Source organism: Protopterus annectens, chromosome 1.part2 (assembly GCF_019279795.1).
Source record: "Protopterus annectens isolate FY-2018-M chromosome 1.part2, PAN1.0, whole genome shotgun sequence".
Lineage (NCBI taxonomy): Eukaryota > Metazoa > Chordata > Ceratodontiformes > Protopteridae > Protopterus > Protopterus annectens.
The window spans coordinates 447,580,479-447,601,233 of NC_056727.1; the positions used below are offsets into that span (position 1 = coordinate 447,580,479).

General features: G+C 38.2%; 1 protein-coding gene across 1 annotated transcript in view; it reads right to left on the bottom strand.

Moving 5' to 3' along the window:
* DZANK1 (double zinc ribbon and ankyrin repeat domains 1) overlaps positions 1–20,755 on the bottom strand; it is a 1,792,612-nt gene that overhangs the window by 1,383,536 nt on the left and 388,321 nt on the right. Inside the window, exon 4 of the mRNA XM_044056983.1 lies at positions 12,331–12,469. Within this exon, the coding sequence (XP_043912918.1) occupies positions 12,331–12,469 (139 nt within the window). The remainder of the gene's footprint in view (positions 1–12,330; positions 12,470–20,755) is intronic.

The following is a 20,755-nucleotide window of genomic DNA, read 5'->3' on the forward strand; positions in this document are numbered from 1 at the left end:
AAGACATGCCCAATGGGGTGACCTGGAGCATCGGTTCTCCACGCTTGGGGTCAGGAGGGTGGACAGAGACCGATGCAGGCACCATGGGGGGAGGAGTCGAAGGGGCCGATCGAGGAGCCGACTCAGGAGTCAGCACGCTCATGACCTCGAAGGCGCCCCTATCAGGCAGAGCAGCAGGTCCCCATTCCAAAGAGATGTGAACCCCTCCCGGCACCAAGAGGGACGGCTCCAAGGCCAATGTTGGGGCTGAGCTCACCTGCGCCAAAGCCCCAAGAAGGAGAACGGGGTCAGACAAGGGTCCGATGCCACTCACCCCCTCGGAGCTGACGAGGGAGAACCAGCACCGAGATCCCTCCGAGGAAGGAACCAAAGAAGAGATCTGAGCCAACGAAGGAGCTGAAAGATGTGGTATCGGCTCCGAAGTTTCTAAGATTCGAGCCCCAACCAGCTCCGGCTCCGAACACAAAAAGGGAGTCGGAGGAGGAACTGCTGAAGACACCGGAACAGCCACAGTCTGTTGAGAAGGGCGGGTTAAAATTTTGGCCAGGGCCTGCGATTTAAGGAGTCTACTGACTACCCTCTCCAAGTCATGATCAGATAACCTGGAAGACCGAGAGGAGTGGGACCTATGGCTTCGTTCTGACTGAAGCAATGGTGACCTCGGAGCCGAACGGACTGATTCTAGGGAAGGGGACCTAGAACGTTTTCAGCCCAATGACAGCTCCGACTCTAAAGTCAGAGCTGATTGAGGTCTAGGGATGTCGGCTCCAGCCGGAGCCAAAGAGGAGGAAGATGCTCCGCCCGGCTATGGCTCAGAACTGGGAGCAGACGGCTTGGTGGGCTTTGAGGATTTCCCCGACTAAGGCTTCACCGGGGATCCCTCTGGCTTAAGTAAGCATCTCAAAATAAGCTTGTTCCTACGCTCCTGCAGGACTCTCGGGCTGAAGGCATGGCAGACCGAGCAAGAGTCCTGCAGGTGTAGGGAACCCAAGCAATAAACACAAGAAGTGTGACTGTCTGTCAGAGACATCTTCTGACAGCACGAGTCACACTTCTTGAAGCCTGAAACTTTAGAATCCTTGACATACTGGCCCGGGGATACTAAAGAGAGAAAAATTAAACTAGTGCTTACACAAGGCACACAGAAACACTCACAAACCCGCACTAGTTAAGCTAACAATAATAATAATAATAAAAATATACAAATACTACAAGGCTAAACACTACTCCTATAGGTACAACAAGGGTGGGGTTAGCCACTAATAGAGAGAAACAAGGGGGGGGGGGACAGTAGAAACTCTCTAACAGAAAACAAGTTTCCTTAGTGGGACAAACTAGGGGATACACAGTCTAACTACACTACAAGGGAAAGACAATCTATATCTAAGAAAAATGCAAGGTAAATATTAGCTAGTAATACAAAAAAAGGATTAATACGACCTGAGCCAGTAAAAGCGCAACCTCATAGCTGAAGCAGCAAACGAGATCTGGGTATCTAGCGCCAAGCATTGTGGGATAAGGGGAGGCCTTGAGCCAGTAAATAGCGCTTGAGCTTTAGTAGATGGCCGAGTCGGAGCCGAGGATTGGCTCCAAACCCAACCAGCAAGAATGAAGGCGAGATGGACAACTTAACATTCTGGGGTTCCCCACAGCCTGGGTTCAGTGGGTTACTAATGCCGGCTATGGTTAAGATACATATAGTAGGCTTACAGCCATATTACACACAGTTTTTGACCATGTATTCCACCAACAACGAATGCATTTTATTGAATCTAATTCTTACCAGCATACATTTATAAAGGGACTGTCAATTAAAGGGTTTTGACAATAGTTTCATACATTTATAGGTAATAACTAGGCATTCTGCAGACCATTACAAGCCCAGCCAATAACATATATTCAGAAATTCCCTCCAGCCTAAAAAACAACTGAGGCTGCCCACCCAATTATCTAAGCTTACCTTGAGGGTGGCAAGAGTACCTTTCTGTTTGACGTGGTAGAAGTTTGCTCCAGAGTTTGGGAATATGTTGGGATATGAACTTTCACATCAAAGTGCTTTTTAATCTGATGCTGAAGGTTTAGTTCCTTTAACCAGGCATTTGAGGAGCCATTTATTCTGTGAAGGAACAGAAGGTCAAAATGGGTTGCATCCTTTATAGATTCAGAGATATTCCAAGGCCACTAAGTCCTAGGACCATTCACGCCTTGCCAGTACTCTCAGATCAGGCCACACTTCCTTTCTTCTTGGCCACACCAATCAATCCTGGATTAAATTTGTGGATACACATCTGGTCATCTAGTCTGTGTTTAAAAGAAGATTGTGAGTCACACTGCTTAATATGTAGGAAATGTTTTTGTCAAACATTTGTGAAGTGCTGGGTTATAAGCCTGTGAGGTGCCAAGTTAGAAATCTGTCCCTCCACATTGTTTTACTTATCTATTGGCGAAGATTTAAGCCCCTGGCTCTAAGAATTTTGGAGATAAAGGAGTTGCAAAGAAACAGCAGACCCAGCACAAGTGAGTCTCTAATGGCTTCAAAAGTATGTGAGACACTGAGTAAAGGGACAAGGCTTCTAACCTGTCTTGGTAGCGCAGGGTCTTTAGGCCTGTGACATTTTTGGTCAGGAGCCTTTGGGGTCTAATTGTTTTATATGTTTAACGAGATACATCCCAAATGGGACATTGTACTCAATAACCGGCTTTATCAATGCTGAATTTAAGAGACCGATTACCTTTTTAGACCTTGATGGTATTCCTTTGGATATTAGTTGGGCTAAATAAAAGGATTTCTAGACAACCACTAATCACATGATGGTCAAAAGAGAGGGGGCTAGCAATACAAGTTCCTAGGTCGCTGACTACATTTTTATTTTGTCAGTATGATGAGGGGAGTAGCTGTCTAACAAAACTGATACTACACTTTTTAGCATTTAATTTGAACCCATTTTAGTACACAAAGAGTTTATTAGGGACAGCTCATTCTGGAGGGTTTGGTTTTCAGAGAGGGTGACTTAACAATAACCTCTAATTTGTAATCATTTGCAAGAATTGTTAGCCGCAGATCTTGGCTCTCCACTTGGAGATCTGAGAAGTGGATAGCAAAAAGGGGAAGTCCCAGTACTAAGCATTGAGGGATACTACTGGTCACTTTTACTTTCTGAGTAAAACTTTCGAAGGCACCTGCATCTGGCACTGTATATGATCGGTCTTGCAGCCAGTTAATGTTTAATGCATTTAGCTTTTGTATGATGATAGCATGGGGAATGGAACCAAAGACACAAACCCCTATGGAAGACTCTGTAAGAAACAGTGTGGAGACAGAGTTGTTAGTGCGTTCTGAAAACGATGATTTTTGGGGCCCACAATCTTTTTAGTTAGAAATCCCTGAGGGCTCTGAAGTTGGGTGATATGTTTAGGCAGATATATGCCGGGTCTATATTAGAACATTGAAGTCTTGAAACTTCGAATGTTCTAATATCGACCCCTATTCAGCAAACGCTGAAAATAGCGAAGCTGCAGAACATCGAATTTTCTCCTAGGGAAAGAATTTGGTTGGCCGTTTCTGTTGCTTCACTATTTTCAGCACTGTGGTGGAAAGTTACGGGTCGGGTTCAGATAAGTGTGCGATTGTGTGGACGTGAGGGTTAGGGCATGGCTTAGGTGAGTTAGGGTTAGGGCACAGGTCAGGTAAGTGTGCGATTGTGACGGACGTTAGGGTTAGGGCAGGGTAGGTGAGTTAGCGTTAGGGGGCGGGTGAGGTGAGTGTGCGATAGTGATGGACCTTAGGGCTAGGGTTTGGGTTAAGGTAAGTGGATAGATAGTAGTGTATGTACAGTTTAGAGTGGGGTTAGATGTAGGATTTTAAGTGTATGTGTGTGGATTGCTGTTTTTTTGGTGTGTTTGTGTTGTGTGTATGTGTTTCGGAACAGCAAATTTTTTCCCAGGGAAAAGATTCACTGTTCTGCATGTTCGATATTGTAAACGTTCGCTGAATAGAGGTCGATATTAGAACATTTGAAGTTTTAAGACTTCGATATTCTAATATAGACCCATATATGCCAAAAGGAGCATTATATTCAATAATGGGATACGAGTAAAGGGGAATTAAGACTTCTTTGGATCTAGTGAAGATGAATTTGGAAATTGGATGATCGAGAGAGAGAAGCCTTTTCTAACTACTGTGGAGACATAATAGTCAAAAGATAAGGATTTATCAACAGGAGTGCCTGGCTGTCTTGCGATAGACTGCAGAAGTGGGTCACCTACATGGTTTTGGAAAGGGTTTACTTACCAAATTTACCTCGGCTACATTTTTTTCAATTAATTTGAGATCTTAAACTTTGAACCAATTGTTAACATGGCCTAACTTATACTGGAGCAACTGTGAGTGACTAGAAGGTCAAATACCATCAATCTACAGTCATCTACAATCTTAGATAACCATAGCAGAGGAATGTTAGCCTGAAGGTCTAAAAAATAGATGCCAAATAGGAGAATGCGCAGCACTGAGCCTAGTGGTACACCTCTGGTAATTGTTTTGCTTTCAGACATTTGGTTTGTGACTCTAACCATATTTGCTCTGCCAAACAACCAGTTAGCTATCCATCACACAAAATAAGCATTTATGTTCATATTTACAAGTCTGTCAATAATATCTGCATGGGGAATAGCATCAAACGCCTTGACCAGGTCCAGATATGCAGTATGTAGTGCACAACCACTATCCAATGCTTCATTGACTTTTTCAAAGAAATTGATAAGGTTAAAGAGTCAGGACCTTCCTCTGAGAAAGCTGAAATGATGAGAGTCCAGGATTAAGAGATTTTCAATTTCCAGAATAATGATCTCTGAAATAATGTTACATAGCTTTGCACACAAGGCTGGTTTAACTAATGGGTCTATAGTTACAAAAAGGAAGCCCAAACATAGACCCTGGGAATGATATTACAATGGCTGTTTTCCAGGCTTCAGGAAGTAAGCAACCAGTTAAGAGACTTAGATTAAAGAGGTTAAGTAGAGGTTCACATAGGTCATATTAGTTACTGATAATCAAGCAACATATGATGTTATCTAAGTCCATGAATGCAGTGTTTAGTTTTTAAGAGCGTTGGGAGGACTTGCTCCATACTGATTAAAGGGGGTAGCTAGCCCTGTGGATTCTGTGGACTAGCAATAACTGTATGTGTAGTACAATTTGCACTAAATTCATCAGCTAGGTTATTAACTATTTTGTTGGGGTCAGACAGATCAGTATTATTGTGGAATAGCTTCAAATATCGCTGGTGTTAGTCTTAACTTCCTGGAATAGTTTAAGAAATTTGTAGTTATTTCAGGTTTTCATGGCTATTTTAAGTTTGTATTCAGCTTTGGGCCTCCTAAGGGCTCCTTAAAACCCTTTATTAGATTACTTAAGTCTGCTCCTAAGGGAGGTAGAATGAGACTTCTTATAAGCATCAAGTAATTTTTTTTTCTTGTTATATAAATGCTTTATAAGTATATTACACCATACATGGTTTATTTTTTAAAATGTTCATTATATTTAGCGTGGATATGGACTACCTAATCAATACAACTATTTGTGGGAATAAAAGCCAAGGGCATAGGTAGCAGCTTTAGCAATGGGATCCACCAGGGGAGGATTACAGTGGAATTTATTTAGGTCATCAAGTAAGTAAAGAGGGTTTGCTTTTAAGAAGCCCATAAACACAGGGGTATTTGCAGAAGTACCATCAGTTTTAAAGGAAAAGGTCACTCACTTATGGTCTGATTAAACAAGGGAAGATGATACATATGGAAGTGTGCAAGAAGTGGTCATATTTGTGAAAACAAGTTCCATGGTATTGGAACCCCTTGTAGGATTGATTTGTACAAGGGATTTAGCATTTATAATGTCAAGAAGTGTTGGACATGTCAACCACTGACAGTGTAGGTCAGACAGTTTTATTCATGGATAATTGACGTTCACCAGTAGAATGGTTTTGAGCTTAACTGGGAATTCAGCTAATCTATTAAGAAGGAGCATTGGAGCTGTTCCTAAGATAGCTATGAAGTGGTAATTAATCTTTTTTAGGGTGATTTGAACATCTAGAAGTACAAATTTGGTGTCCTTGGCATCCTGCAGTAACTCCTCTTCCCTAACCAACCAGTTCATTCTTTCCTGTTTGTTCCTCAACCAGGTCACTAACCCTTAAAAATGCAGAGTATAAGGGTTGACAACATTCAACATTATGTCAATGGACAGAAGGTTTACTTTCTGGACGTTAAGAACTGTTATCATTTAGGTGTAGTATATGCCCTAAGATGTTCATTTATTAAATTATATATCAGGCAGACCTCTAAGGCAGGTTAGGCTCAGAAGTATGAAGCACTTTTTAAATATGTATGTATATATATATATATATATATATATATATATATATATATATATATATATATATATATCTATATATATATATATATATATATATATATATATATATATATATATATATATTATATAAATATAACCATTCTGAAACAAACCCTTCTGCTTAGCATTTTACACAGTCATGATTCTAACAGGAAGAATTCAAAAATGTTCCAGTTATATACGCTTCTAGATGCACATTTGCATCAAGGTAAATTAGCAGATACTACTTGTTGAAATACTGTTTATTTTTTCATTAATTGCTTTATTTCCAAATAAAACTAACAACAAACTGAATTTGAAACATCCATTGCAACATTTTTAAGTTTTTTTTTTCATTTAATGACTGGTTTGAACAAGTCGATTTTTTACTGCTCAGTGTTTTTCACATCATATTTAAATAGGGTAATTGTTCTTGTTTGCTTTTAGAAACCTGGAAGGCAGCTGTGTAAAAGTGTTAATTTCTTTTTATCTGAGTAAATAAAAGTTGTTTTAATACACCTTTGTGGACTTTAATATGTGGAGTTTTAAAAATATATAGAAGGTCCTGGCTCCATTTCTAATGTAAGGTATCCTAAGGTCTTGTCAAAGTGAAAAAAAAATCGAGGATTCTGCGGAGAGGCAAACAGATCTACTGGATTTCAGCTGGATAGCACAATCAGACAGAACTCCACAGAAATCCGTATTTTCAAGGCATGGCCTACCTGCCCAAATAGCTTCTGATAATGGTCTGCAGTTTTCTAGCCATAAATATCAATCTTTTGCAAATGAATAAACATTTCTAAACATAACTGCAAGTCCAAGATAGCCACAGCTGAACAGTCAAGTAAAAAGAATGATCCAGTGAAAACAGCTCTTAAAAAATACTATTCTACTCAAACTCATCATATCTGATCTCTATTAGAATACAGAACCACTCTTCTTCTACCTACAGTACTTTAACTTTCTGCCCTTTAGTAACTGCACTTGCAAAAGTCCAAGTTACCTGCACCATTCCCATGGTTAGCATTATAGGGTAGGCAACCAGCACTGGAACTGTTGCAAAAGAAGCAGTTCAAACAAGACAGCTAGAAATCTTCCTGTTTTGATGGAAAGAGTTGTAACAGTCTCATTAAATGTTCAGTCTACTGTTGCTATCCATCATGACCAAGATGCTACATAGCAGGATGTAACAATTTGCAAATCTTCAGATGAAATCATAGACAACAGGCAAAACTGACAGAAAGAGTTCCAGGTCAATTCTCATATAAGTACTTGTCAGAGGTTACCACACAATATCAATGTGGTACTACCCAATGCTAGAAGAATTCCATGACCTTGTTGGCCTTCCTCCATTTGGATCTCATTCATGTCTGCATTATTACTGAAACCTAGTTTAAGAGAACAAAAAGCACCTCCTCTATAAGAGGGCTGTGTGCCTACAATGCGCTTAGACCAGTATGAAACTGCAATGGAGTGTCTGTGTTTTTTTAAAGAACGCATTATCTCAAGACAGACCTACAAACCAAATTTATTGAGATCCAGTCCAGTAGATTCAACCCAGTAGAAATTACCAGTCCAGTAGATTCAACCCAGTAGAAATTAAACTATCAGATCCCCTAGATGAATCCTGAAAAAACATGTTGCTTTCTTAAATATTCTGACATTAATTTAATATACAAAAAATTATATAATCCTGGGAAACATTAACTGCCCGTCAAAAAACTGAAGACCTATACTTCAAATGTAGTCTACATTCAAAAATCCATCAGTTTCATAAAAAGAATACCCTGGATGAAATAGAGTCCACTACAGATCAAAATGTTTTTGACCTGGTTGGTACAAATGGGGCATCTAAATATACTATCCCCCAGATATACCTCTCCCCAGTCAAGTCTGATCACAGATTGGTAAACTTGTCTTTCAAAAGCCATAAGCCAGCAAAGACAATATCACAATTTTCAAAAACTTCAACTGTACAAATATCCTACAATTCTATAATGAAGTCTCTAAGTTCAATTATAACTGTACCCCCCAACCCCAAAAATATAGTCACAGCTAGTAATTATGCAAAAAAAATATTTGCAAAACTTCTACATGGTTATAAAACTGTACAAACCTATTAACCCCTACAAAACCTTCACAAAAAAGGAAAGAAAAGAGTAAACCAACCTGGTGATTCCATGTGCATATATAAATAATACAATAAGAGAAAAAAAGCTCAAGAGAATCTATAGCAAAACTAAACATCCACAGATCAAGGTAAAAATCAAAAGGTTATCCAAGGTACTGAAATACACCATCAGGAAAACAAAGGCTAACATTGGAAGTTGAAGATAATTACATATCCTTCTTTACTTACATCAGGAAGTTTTGAAATAACCCACAACATTACTCTGAACTTATTCAAAATGGCAGTTCTTATTCTGATCCAGTGCATATCACAAATATACTGGCCAACAAATTCAGTGCTAATTTTACCAAAGGACCTCATCACAAAAGAACATTTGTTAAAAGTACTTTCCTAAATATATAGCTTCTGTGGGACCTAACAACATACCAGGCTGCCTGTTGACGGGTGGCCTAATGGTTAGGGTGTTTGCCTTACAAACACAAGGTGCAGGGTTTGAGTCTCATAAGGGATAATTGGTTAGGCTTAAAATGTCTCGCAAGAGCAGTTAGCCTAGTACTAATCTATTCAGTAATCTATTCTATTCAGTTGAAGATGCACTGGTGGACCTGCTTCTACAGCTTTTCAGCCTGAATGTATTCACTTACTTTATCCCTGTCATTTGCAATTCTTCTTCACCAGGGTGGCCCCCAGGAATTACAGACTCATCAGCCTGACAAGTCACATCTGCAAGGCCGTGGATCAGGACATAACATAACTAATAAACTACAATATTATTATTGTTAATAATATTACTATAATATACATTATTATCATTATTGTTGTTAAAAGTAATGGTTATCTCATGAATTTGATATTTTTTTAAAAGTGTAATGTAAGCCATGGGCAGTGGTCATGCTATCTATACAGCATACTTTAACCTTGTCAAAGTATTTAATACTACACCACATGCCAATATTATCAACAAGTTAAATAAGCTGCGATCCCTATGTAGTTAGATGGATAGCTTGAACCCACAGGTGCCACAGGTTTCCATGCTGGGACTTTCACTGTCTGACATACACTTATCTGATCTCCAAATCAAAAATGAAGTACTCTGTTTATCCAAATTTGTTAACAATTATAAACTTGGCATTATACTTATATGCAGAAGCTACAAAGTGAACTTGATAGCTAGTGCACTAAAAACAGATTAAAACGAATTGCCAAATGCAGCAATATTGCATTTTAGCAAACAAATCCACCACCCATTTTTTAGTATATAAAACATCTCACTTCAAAACAAAGATGTTATGAAAGACCTTGAAAAATCAGTAGATAACTCCCTCTCTTTTGATCATCTTATTTAAAAGGTGGTTAGGAAATCGTTCTATCTGGTATAGCTGATTACAATCCTGACCTTTCCACATTTTGCATGGACCAGCTCATCACAGAATAAAATACCCCATTTGATATTTATTTTGCAAAACATATCAAGTAGTTGGAGAGGCCCCAAAGGTTCCTGACAAAAATGATAGTTGGACTAAAGGACCTGAGCTGTCAACAGAGGCTGGAAGCCTTGTCCCTGTATTCAGTGTTCTACAGATTCCTTAGACAAGTGCCACTATGACTTTCCCATATGGTCTTTAATAAACAAGCTCATACAGAAAGCAAGAACACACAAGACGGTTTCCCTTTCTGTGGCCTCTATTAGTACACCCTCCATGGATTCTAGACCATTATCCAGATCTACTAACACACCTGTCCAGAGTCCCTCCTCTGGACCAAAAAAACATGACGTTAACCATTTGGTTCCTCCAGTTCTAATCTTAAATGAGATGCCAAGCTTCCCACTTTGGTCATTCAGATCATATCAGCATCACAAAAATGGACCACTACAAAAGTAGCCCAAGTGGAGTATATCATCCATTTGCTATGTCCAGAGGTTTAGACCCCTTTCTGCCCCTATTCTTTTCATTTTAGAATTACTGTCACAATCTTTCCAAAGTGATTCCAAGATTTTCAAACAAGGTTGAATACAGACATATGCTGGACATTCATTGCCAGCTTAGGTTCTATCTTCATAGGAGAAAATTATTCAGGAAGTCAGATCAATCATTTGTGGTGTTCTCCAAACTAAATTGGGCAAAGCAGTGGCTGAAGTCACTCTGTCTAGATGGTTATCTGAATGCATTTCCTTCCTTTATAATATAAAAGGCTTGCCCTTACAATCTAAACCTAAGACTCATTCCACAAGGGCAGTGGCCACTTCAACAGCCTTTGCCAGTAGACTACCTATTGATGACATCAGTGCAGCAGCTACTTCATCAACAGTTCATACCTTTGCATCTCAATACAAGCTTGATGAACAATCTAGATCACGTTCCTCCTTTGGTTCCACCAGTTTCAGGAACATCCTTCCTTGATACCACCTCGGCCTATATGCTCAGGAATCTGCACTATAGTTGCATTGGATGAGAACAGACAACAGTGGATATGAAAGTTATATACTTACCATAATGATATATCTGTGTTGTCTGATTTTCATCTGGTTCGCCCTCCTTCCCATCTGCCCCCTTCCAAATTGTCACAAATAGATTTCTGATAACCAGGTTGTCTCTAGCATACCTCATCTGTGAGCAGTTCGATTTCTCATACTCCTACCATTTTTTTCTCTCCTATATTCTGGAGTTGGTCCTGAACAGGGTTTATATTATTGATATAAACACGTATTAGTCTAGATATGGCTATACTATCTAATGGGGGCAAACTCGGTCTGAGGTACTGAGGTGAGGTGTAATGCAGGGAATTGTAGGTAGGGGAAGAGTCAGAGCCCTGGGAACCAAAGAGCTTCAGAATCAGTATCAAAGTTGGATCCAGTCAGATCTGACAACATAGTTGCATCGGATGAAAATAGACAACATTGGATTATTAGGTTACCTTGGTGTTAAACTTAGCCAGCCACTGTCAACTGACATATTGAACAGCCTGCTCTTTATGCTTCTTTCTCTTACTATGTATCGTTGGTCAGTGCATGCACTCTTCAAATTTGGTCTTCCTTTAGTATTTAGAAGCATTACTGTCTATTTTGCTAATATATTGCACTGAAGCTTTTAGTACTGGGCCTGTACTCTAAATCCTCTATGCTCAACTGAAACTTCCCATTCAAACAAAAATAACTACATAGTAAATTCAACTTCAACAAAGATTCTAAACTCAATTTAAAACCTATCTAGATAGTAAGTACACCCAGTGATTTAAAACATAAATTTTAATTTTTATTGTAGCACTGTCTTCATTTAAATTAAGAATCCTTTGCCACTCTGCCCCCCAAATTTTTTGCACTTTCTTCTTACTTCCTGAAACTGGTTGCCTTTCACTTTGGCTTGAGAGCAGCATATGTAAACTATCAAATCTAAATAGATAGAATTTCATTTCATTCTGTAATGAGCATGGCAGCAATTCTGACTGGATGTTTGTTATATAGATGTTTCTTGAGGGCACACTAAATAAAACTTAAAGACAGAATCTGTTAAAAAAAAACAAAAATATGAGCCATCACTGAGGTAGTGGTATTGAAGGACATCTTGGCATTTTATAAATCATTCCATAACATCTGCACAATACACTAAGCTAAATACTAGCATGAGATGATAAAAATAAAAAGTCACAATCTATAAATACAACAGTATACAGAAAAATGTATTTATCAGTGAAGACATCAATGACCTTTTTTCCTATATAAAACTGCAAAGTTCAGGAGTCTGTATCAATGCAGGAAAAGGCCGCCCTTCTTTTTGGAAGCCAGTATGGATCCATCATTGTATATACTTACCTGTCGGAAGATATCTTTAGTATAATCTTTCAAAAAATTCTCATCATCATCTTCATTATCCTCGTCTGATGAAGCCAAACAGGACGGTATGTATTCAACTCGGAATACTTTTGTAACCACTCCACTTTCTTTTCCATCCCTGAAAGTCAGCACCAACAAATTATATGAATAATATTTACAGAGACTAAAGTAACATATTGAACAATAGCAATTACTCTGTCTTAAAAGTTTTTCTGGCATTTAATCTAAAACTTCTGACTTACCTATAATGTTTACAATATATTAAGCAGGTAAAAAAGTGTAGCAAAAATCAGTTTCCATTTCAGAGTAAAACACAAAGTATATAAATTTATAAGTAGATCTTTGATCACATACACTAAAGTACAGTCCACACATGTGCAAGTGTCTGACCTACAAATGCTTATTTTCACACCTTACTATGCTGCTCATTACTGGAATGTTTACTTTGGTCTAAAATTAACACAATATGACCTTCTGCCAGAGGCACTGATTTAAACATTTTGTATAACAGAAATTCATTTCAAGTAACCGGCTAAGACTGCCACACTGCATTTGAAAGCTATTATGTTGGATTCTCATGTATTTTTATAGACTACTCATTCCCCATCTTTCCCTCATTCTCATAAAGTTTGCATTTTTATATAACACCTCCAATGCTACTTACCATTTCACCCTTTTCTGTCCCCATTAACAATTCCACCAGTAAATTACGGACTGTATGAACAGAGATCTTCCCACAGTCCTCCATAACAGGAACTAAAATAATTATGCCAGTTTTGAACAATCTATGACATTACGATCCATCAAGGATTTGCATTTTTAATGCTTTATACTTAAACATCTTAAGGAAGGTTATTTCAGAAGAGAGAACAAAGTGAAGTAGGTATTATAGTGCCTGCTGAAGTAAGTCTAGGCACCAGCATGCTGTAGGACTCGTTACATTTCTGCTTTTATTGCAAAGTTCCAGGTACATTTACACGGTCACAGAAGGTCCCTCTCACATGATATAATGCTGCTAATAAGGAATTTACAAACTGCATCCATTAGTTTAATGTATCTTGGGGGAGGTTACATTCATTTGATTGTCAGTTCACTTTATTGACAAAGAAAAAGGGTGTTTCATTTAATCTAAAAACTCATTTGATCGATACTTCATTTGATCATCACTCATTACACTGAAAGTGTGAAATGGCATAGAAAATGACTGCTGGTGTGGTTTTGGAGCAGAAGCAGTTTAAGTATGTGCACCAGCAGTGTATCTTGATGGTTGTGCATATATGGAGTTAGTATATTAATGTTGGGGGGTTTGGGGGTCCAGGAGGGCTTGCACCCAAACAAAAATGTTTTCTGAGGTAGATTTAATATTAAAAAGTGTCAATGAGATGAATGTCAATCTAATGAGCTTTAGACTGTATGAAGCACTGTGCTTTCTTGTCAATTAGGTGAAATGGCAATGTAGTTAAATACAATCCTTGAGGGACTGTGCAACATTACTGATAGGTACAGTGAGTAAGTGGAACCTTACTTTGTCTAAGGTTCAGTATAACTTGGGGAATAGCAGTTTCACTTCTCATTTAAAATGCAAATATTACATGGCACTTTTTAATTTCAAAGTATTTAATTAGGCTTCACTTGAACAAAATCTTAATCAGATGCTGGTAAGATTACTACTTCTAACCCACTAACCTATTGGACAAATATCTAATCTATGGTTTTGTTATTATCTTTTTTTAATGGAATTAACAGTGCATCCCATCCATTATTATGATAACTTCTTCTTCTTCTTCTTCTTCTTTCGGCTTTATCCCGGTTAGGGGTCGCCACAGCGGATCACCTGTCCGCACATTGAATGGCAGTAGAGTTTTACGGTGTCGAGTTGCCAGCCCGGCGCCCAACCTTCCACAGAAGGCACACTCACACGCACACCTAAGGCCAATTTAGAGTGTCCAATCCACCTGCAGCATGTCTTTGGGATGTGGGAGGAAACCGGAGCACCCGGAGGAAACCCACGCGACCACAGGGAGGACATGCAGACTCCGCACAGAAGGCACCCCAGCCGAGGATCGAACCAGAGAACCTCTTGTTGTATCCATTATTATGATAACAAAATCCTAAAATTTAAAATTTTGCAATTCAGAGGCTTGTTCTTTGCATCTACAAAATGGCCTATATCGTACTAGTTTATGAACCAGAAAAACAAGCAGCATTGTCTTGCTGTACTGCCAACAGCACAAGATGTGTGTGAAAAAATAAATAAATATGCAAATCTTTACGAACAATTTTTTTAGTTACATTTAACATTGGATGTACGCTAAGTGCCACATTGCAGAACAGCAGTTGTGCCAAATCCATTACACACATTTCTCTCCAATGGTTTTAGATTTAAGCAATACTATGCAACTGTATGACTCACATTGGAGATAATCATCATAGCACCAGCATTATTCACTCACTAAGGATCAGGGTAGTGAAATACTGAGACAAACAACACAGAAATAAAAGGTAGCACAGTCATCTTTCTAAGTTAAAATTAGTTTCCCTGAGTATTACATTTCTAGAAAGTCTTTTTTATCTATCTTGTTTCTTCTTGTTCTTTCAGTAATCTCTCTCTCTCTCTCTTTGACAAAACGGTTTCTCCTATCACAAATTATAGTGGCACCTTTGTATTATTAAGACATGCTTGAATAATACACTGCCTCGAACTTTTGCAGTGCTGGGTGATGTTACTCATATTCTAAAAGAATTTATTTTTCTTTAATACAATCTTTTTTTTAAATCCAAACAAAAAAATTTTCCTTTTGTACTTCTATGTATCTACAATCATTAAAATGAATACAAACACTATATACAAGACAACAAAAAATGAAATCAGCAAACATAAGAGTACCTTTCCACGCATAAAGAAAAACACAGTTATCATCAAATTTATATGAACATACTGTTTCTAAAATAATGCAGCTAAAACATTAGTTGTGCCCAAATGAAATATAAAAATGGGTTATTAACCTATAGTACTGCATGTTCCCTATCCCAAATACTCCAGTATCTAAAATCATTGCTCTTGTTTGATTCTCATTTTGTATTTCAAGATATGCAATTTTTTTTATTTATGAAGTTAGACCACAGATTAAAGGGGATACTTTTTTCCTTCCAGGATTTTGTAATGATTTTTCCCCAAGAATCATAATTAAATTTAATAAGTTATAAACTCTGTGTCATAAACTTGAGTGTAGGGGTTACAACCTTTAAGAAATAAAGAAGGTCATAACAATGCATCCAGGCTATTCTTTGTTGTAGATCTTTTGCAGCTCTAAATTCAGGACAGTCTCAAGAGATGCATCTCCATATCCTCAGGTTCATCTGTGGTACATCTCCAAAAGGCAGGTAAAACTTTAAGAACCCTAAAATAAGCTTATGTGGAATGTACAAACACAACCACCTGAAAGAATCTGAATCCACAAGGCTTAGTGCATATCCGGAAATCTGAAGTAAAATATCTTGTACTTCATTTGTAATTGCAAGATTCACATCTTTCTCCTGGATAAGTTCATATTTATTTGAAAAATGTGGCCTGGTGTTAAAAAATAATATATTTTAGACATAGCCCCATTAGTATTATAGAACCTTTCCCTTGTTTTGATTGATCAAGTAATCCACAAAGGTCAATCATTCTTGGGAGTAGATCACAATTTCATCTAAAAAAATAAGTACTAGTTTACATATCCAAATTTTATCTGCATCAGATAAATGGAACCTTTTAATCTAGGCCAGGATACTGAGACATTCCTGTAAGTAAACGGTCCAAATACTGCAGATTAGAACATTTTCTTAACCTAGCCTTGGTACCAAAAAATACATTTTTAATAAGGTCTTCAAGCAAGATATTCCATCTAACTCTGCACTGCAGAATGCTTTTGCGACACTCAGACTAGGCAAAAGAAACTGTTTGCCAGGTTGAGATGCACAATCCAAAACAAGTGAGATCATAATAAAATTATAAAAATTTAGTATATCCAGGCACAAACTCGGTATGATCCAAATGTATAAGTTCAGAAAGAAATGAAGCAATCCTACGTGTGAATAGCATAGTAAACAATTTATTAACATGGTTTAGAATTGAGATAGGCTGAGAAGATTTTACTTGCAGAGGGACTTTGCCTGGTTTGGGTAAAACAAATTGCCTTCCTTCTGAGGAATTTGTTTAGTTAATGGAAATGAGCCCTCCAATCTGATAAACCTCAAGGAGAGAACATCCACTGTTCATTGGCAAGTACTAGGATAGCTGCCCTTGTGGGCCATTTTAAGCCTAGCCAATTTCCTTTCCAAAGGTGCTAATCAGCCCTGTATGTTGTGTCTATTAGGTAAACACCTTAACCATTATACCATCCCCAAACTCCAGTTGTAGACTTTTACTTTTAATGGACTTATTTAGGGTCTGAGTTATCACTTCTATTGAGAAAGGAAGTCTGAGCACTCAACCTTGATCAGGAGTTAGTCTACAGTGATTATATATGTTAAGATAATATTCCAGGACAATATTCCAATCACTTAAATGATGTAAAAAGGACATAAGATTCACTCACTGCATTAGTTAGGAGCAGCCAACCTTAAAAATGAGTCACTAGCAACAATAGCAAGTCCAAATGGTATTGCATCAAACAGAACCAAACAATAACTTTCTTAGATAAACCAGTGCAAATAGACATCAGCAGCCCAAAACAAGAATTTTCTGACAACTCATAATAATCTACATACCAGTTGTTGATGATTAGATTAACAATCAAATGAGAACTATAAATAATGGGCTTCCAAGATGGCTGCACATTCAGTAACAGCTTAACTCTATGTGTGAAAACAGAAACTAGACAGAGAACGATCATAGGACTATAGAAGGTTATTAGGCTAATGGCCCTGGGGCCCTCACAAGCCTAGGCAAGGGTTTATCTCCAAAAAGAAACCCAGTAGACTTTTGTGCTTATGGGTAAATTTCAGTAACTGGCTAGTAAGTGTACTGTCTGGATGCCAGGAAAAAAGAAATACAGAGCACCTGGAAAAAATTGGCTACAAAAAGTGAGGAAGAAACACGGACTGGGAAAAGTTGTGCAGCTGTTCAATAAAACGCAACACAGCACCAGAAATGAAAGGAAGATATAAGACAACTGCACACAGAGATGGTTAAAATAAACCAAACACTGATGGAGTATATCAACACAAACAGCAAAAGGCTGGAAAAAATCGAGGAAGCTTTAAACAGATATTTAGATGAGGTGCTAAAGCTGCAAAAATCAGAAATTGAAATGAAGAAAAGGCTTCATGAATAAGAAACTGGTCATGAAGAGACATTTCAAAAAATAATAGAATTAGAGGACAGAGCGTGAATGGAAAACCTGGGATTTTCAGCACTACCAGAGAAGCTGGAAGGAACACACTGCATTAATTTTAGGAAAGCATAAATAAGCAACTGGACTGGTAATTCCACATCAGGAGTTGACAGCTGAAAGGACACAACATGTGTATGCTCCAAACCTGGCTATAAGAAAGCAACCTAGACATTTAACAGTAAAGATGCAATCCTAACAGTAGAATGAAATGATTCTGACAAAACTGTGGCAGAAGGACAAAATATTAAAAGTGGGAGACAGCAGAGTGTTTGTGGAGAATGATTACTCATTGTACAATAGGCAGAAAAGGAGTAAATTTATTCCACTCTTCAGGGATTGTGGAGATGCAGGTGTGAGATTCAAACTGCTGTACCCAGCTGTCTTCAAGGTATTCTTCCCTGGAGGGATAAAATCATTTTTTGATTAAGTACATGCTAAAGAGGAAATACAAAGGTTTGTACAATCAAAAATGAGCTGTGAAACTGAAGGCAATTCTGCTTCTTGTTCTTCTGGTAAAAAATACCAGAGACAGACTGGGGTCTAATATTATGCCATCGAAATGCCATAACATCGAACACCTCAACGCCACGTATTCAGCAGAAATTCACTTCTGCGATTCGCTGAATACTTGTCGGGCAAAGATGTAGTTGGCCAACTGCACAATGTTTCCCTTTTTTCCACTGTAGTGGGATCTCTGAGTTGGTATATTTAGTTGGGGGGCACAGCCCCCCCACATGGGTGGGTTTGGTTTAGTTAGAATTAGTTCACTTGTGTTGTAGGGCAAGTATTTATTTGCCCAAGTATTTAATGAATCGCAGAAGTGAATTTCCCTGAATACTTTTCTCCATTTAGGTGTTCGATGTTATGGCGTTTCAACTCCGTAATGCAGACCAAAGAAACTGTACATGTGAAACCTTTTCCACTGTGTCAATGAAAAATGTTGGAGAGAAGGAAGGGAGCATGAGAGTTGACTAGAAGACTTGAGAGTATGTTGGAAATGAAGCAGAGAAAGGATTTGGAAGATGGAGATGCGATCGTAACAAAACCAGTAACTTAATGTGGGACTACAATGTAATAATTATGTTTGTGAAATATGACAGAACAAAAAATCTGGAAATATTGGACCTTTTCAGAATTTGTTGGACTTGTAGGGGACTCTAAAGTATATGTCCAGTGTGAGGATACAGATATTGTTATCTGTGCTAGCATGTCTGGCTACAGTTTTGTAAATACTTATAAATAATTATAAATTAACCTGTGTTATAAATGCCTGCATGACTAGCTATATTTTTGTAACTAAGTTTGGGTTTTTTATCACTTTGATTTATGTAAAATATTACAATCAAACAGTATTTTCTGGCTGACCAAATATACATGTCTTAAAAAGAATTCTGAATGCAGGTTGTGCCAGTCAGCTGACCTAGCCTGATGTCATCATGTGCCAGAGCTGAAAGGAATGGAATCTCCACAACAGCTGTTTTTGTTTACTTTTCAAATGTCTGAAAAAAGTGTAGAATTCTCATAACAGCTTTCTGTGACTTTTAAAAGATTCTCCTATAAAAAGCAGGTTCTGAGTCAGTTGTGTTCAGTGTTGTTCAGCTACAGCAGTTGTTCAGTAGTCAGTGGTTGTTTTTCCAGATCAGTATTTATCACTCAAAGTTTTTCAGAGCTGTTCAGCAGAAATAATATGATTTCCTATTCCAGTTGCTGAAGAGTGGACAACAGCCTGAAGAGTGGACATATATTCTTATTTTGCTTGCAGAAGTAAGAGTATTATCTTGCTTTGCTGACACAATAGACAGGGGCAGTTAATCTTTAGACAGTTAGTGATCTGCACTTAGGTGGTTAGAGTTTTTCTTCAATCAGTGTGAAACCTATCCTACAGTATTGTTTTCGTAATTGTGTGTGAAACTCTGTGGCTTACTGAAATCAGTTATTCAGTGTATATATGCTTTAAATCAATTTTATTTATTAAATATTTTACTACCTTCTATTGTGGCTGGTTATTTAGAAAGTACTTTTAGTAACCCGAGAGTGTTTATGCTTATTGTGACAACACCAGGGCCATCCCAAAAAAAACCTTACTGCTTGTATTGTATGCTACCTTTTAGAACAATATTTAATTTACTCAGTATAATTGAACACCTCTTTTGAAGGGTATCATCGTATTTTGACTGGTGGCAGCATTACTGTGTAATTTGGGAAAGAGGACATAGCAGGTAAATCTGTGCCAGTCTTTGCCAAGAATGTTTACATGTATGATTATCAAATATTTAAGAGTGAGTGTGTCAAATACAGTGCAGTGGTTAGTGTGAAAATTCATTTGGGGACCTGGAGTGAGGCATAAAGTCCAGTCCCAGGTTTGGAGCCTCTTCCCAGTGTACTCTTACTGGAAACTGTGTGTTCTATTCCTGCTTTCAGTAACAATTCCCTACCGGAGACAGTGGTGAGGACTGAGGCTCCTTAGTTACTGCCCTGAGTTTAAGTGGTGGCAGCAGTCAGGGATTTATTTGAGCTTTAGTAGGCCATGGGTAGCTGTCACTAAGGTGTGCACTTTCAACAGCCACAAGATAAACATACAGAGTTTCATTTCACAACAGTTCTAATTATTTTTAGTCAGTTTAGTCAGGGACAGCAGTCAAAAGATGTCAGCAGAAGATTATAGTAAACTGGCCAAAAACCAGTTGGCCAAGGTGTGCAAAGCCAAAGGACTGGTGCATGCCAACTTGACTAAGAAAGCAATGATCTCAGCCTTAATCACAGCAGCAGATCAGCAGCTAGGAGGATATCCAGTTTGGCATTGGGGATAAAACAGCTTTCCAAGACAAGACAGTGTACCTTTTCTTCAGAGGATTTAAAAAGTTGTTTGGAGTTAAGGAGACATGAACTGGAAGCCAGACATTTGGAGGCTGAGGAGAGGCAGAGAGAAGCAATGTCAGCATGAACTGGAAGCCAAACGTTTGGAAGCTGAGGAGAGACAGCGTCACTATGAACTGCAATGTTTGGAGATGAAAGCTGAAGAA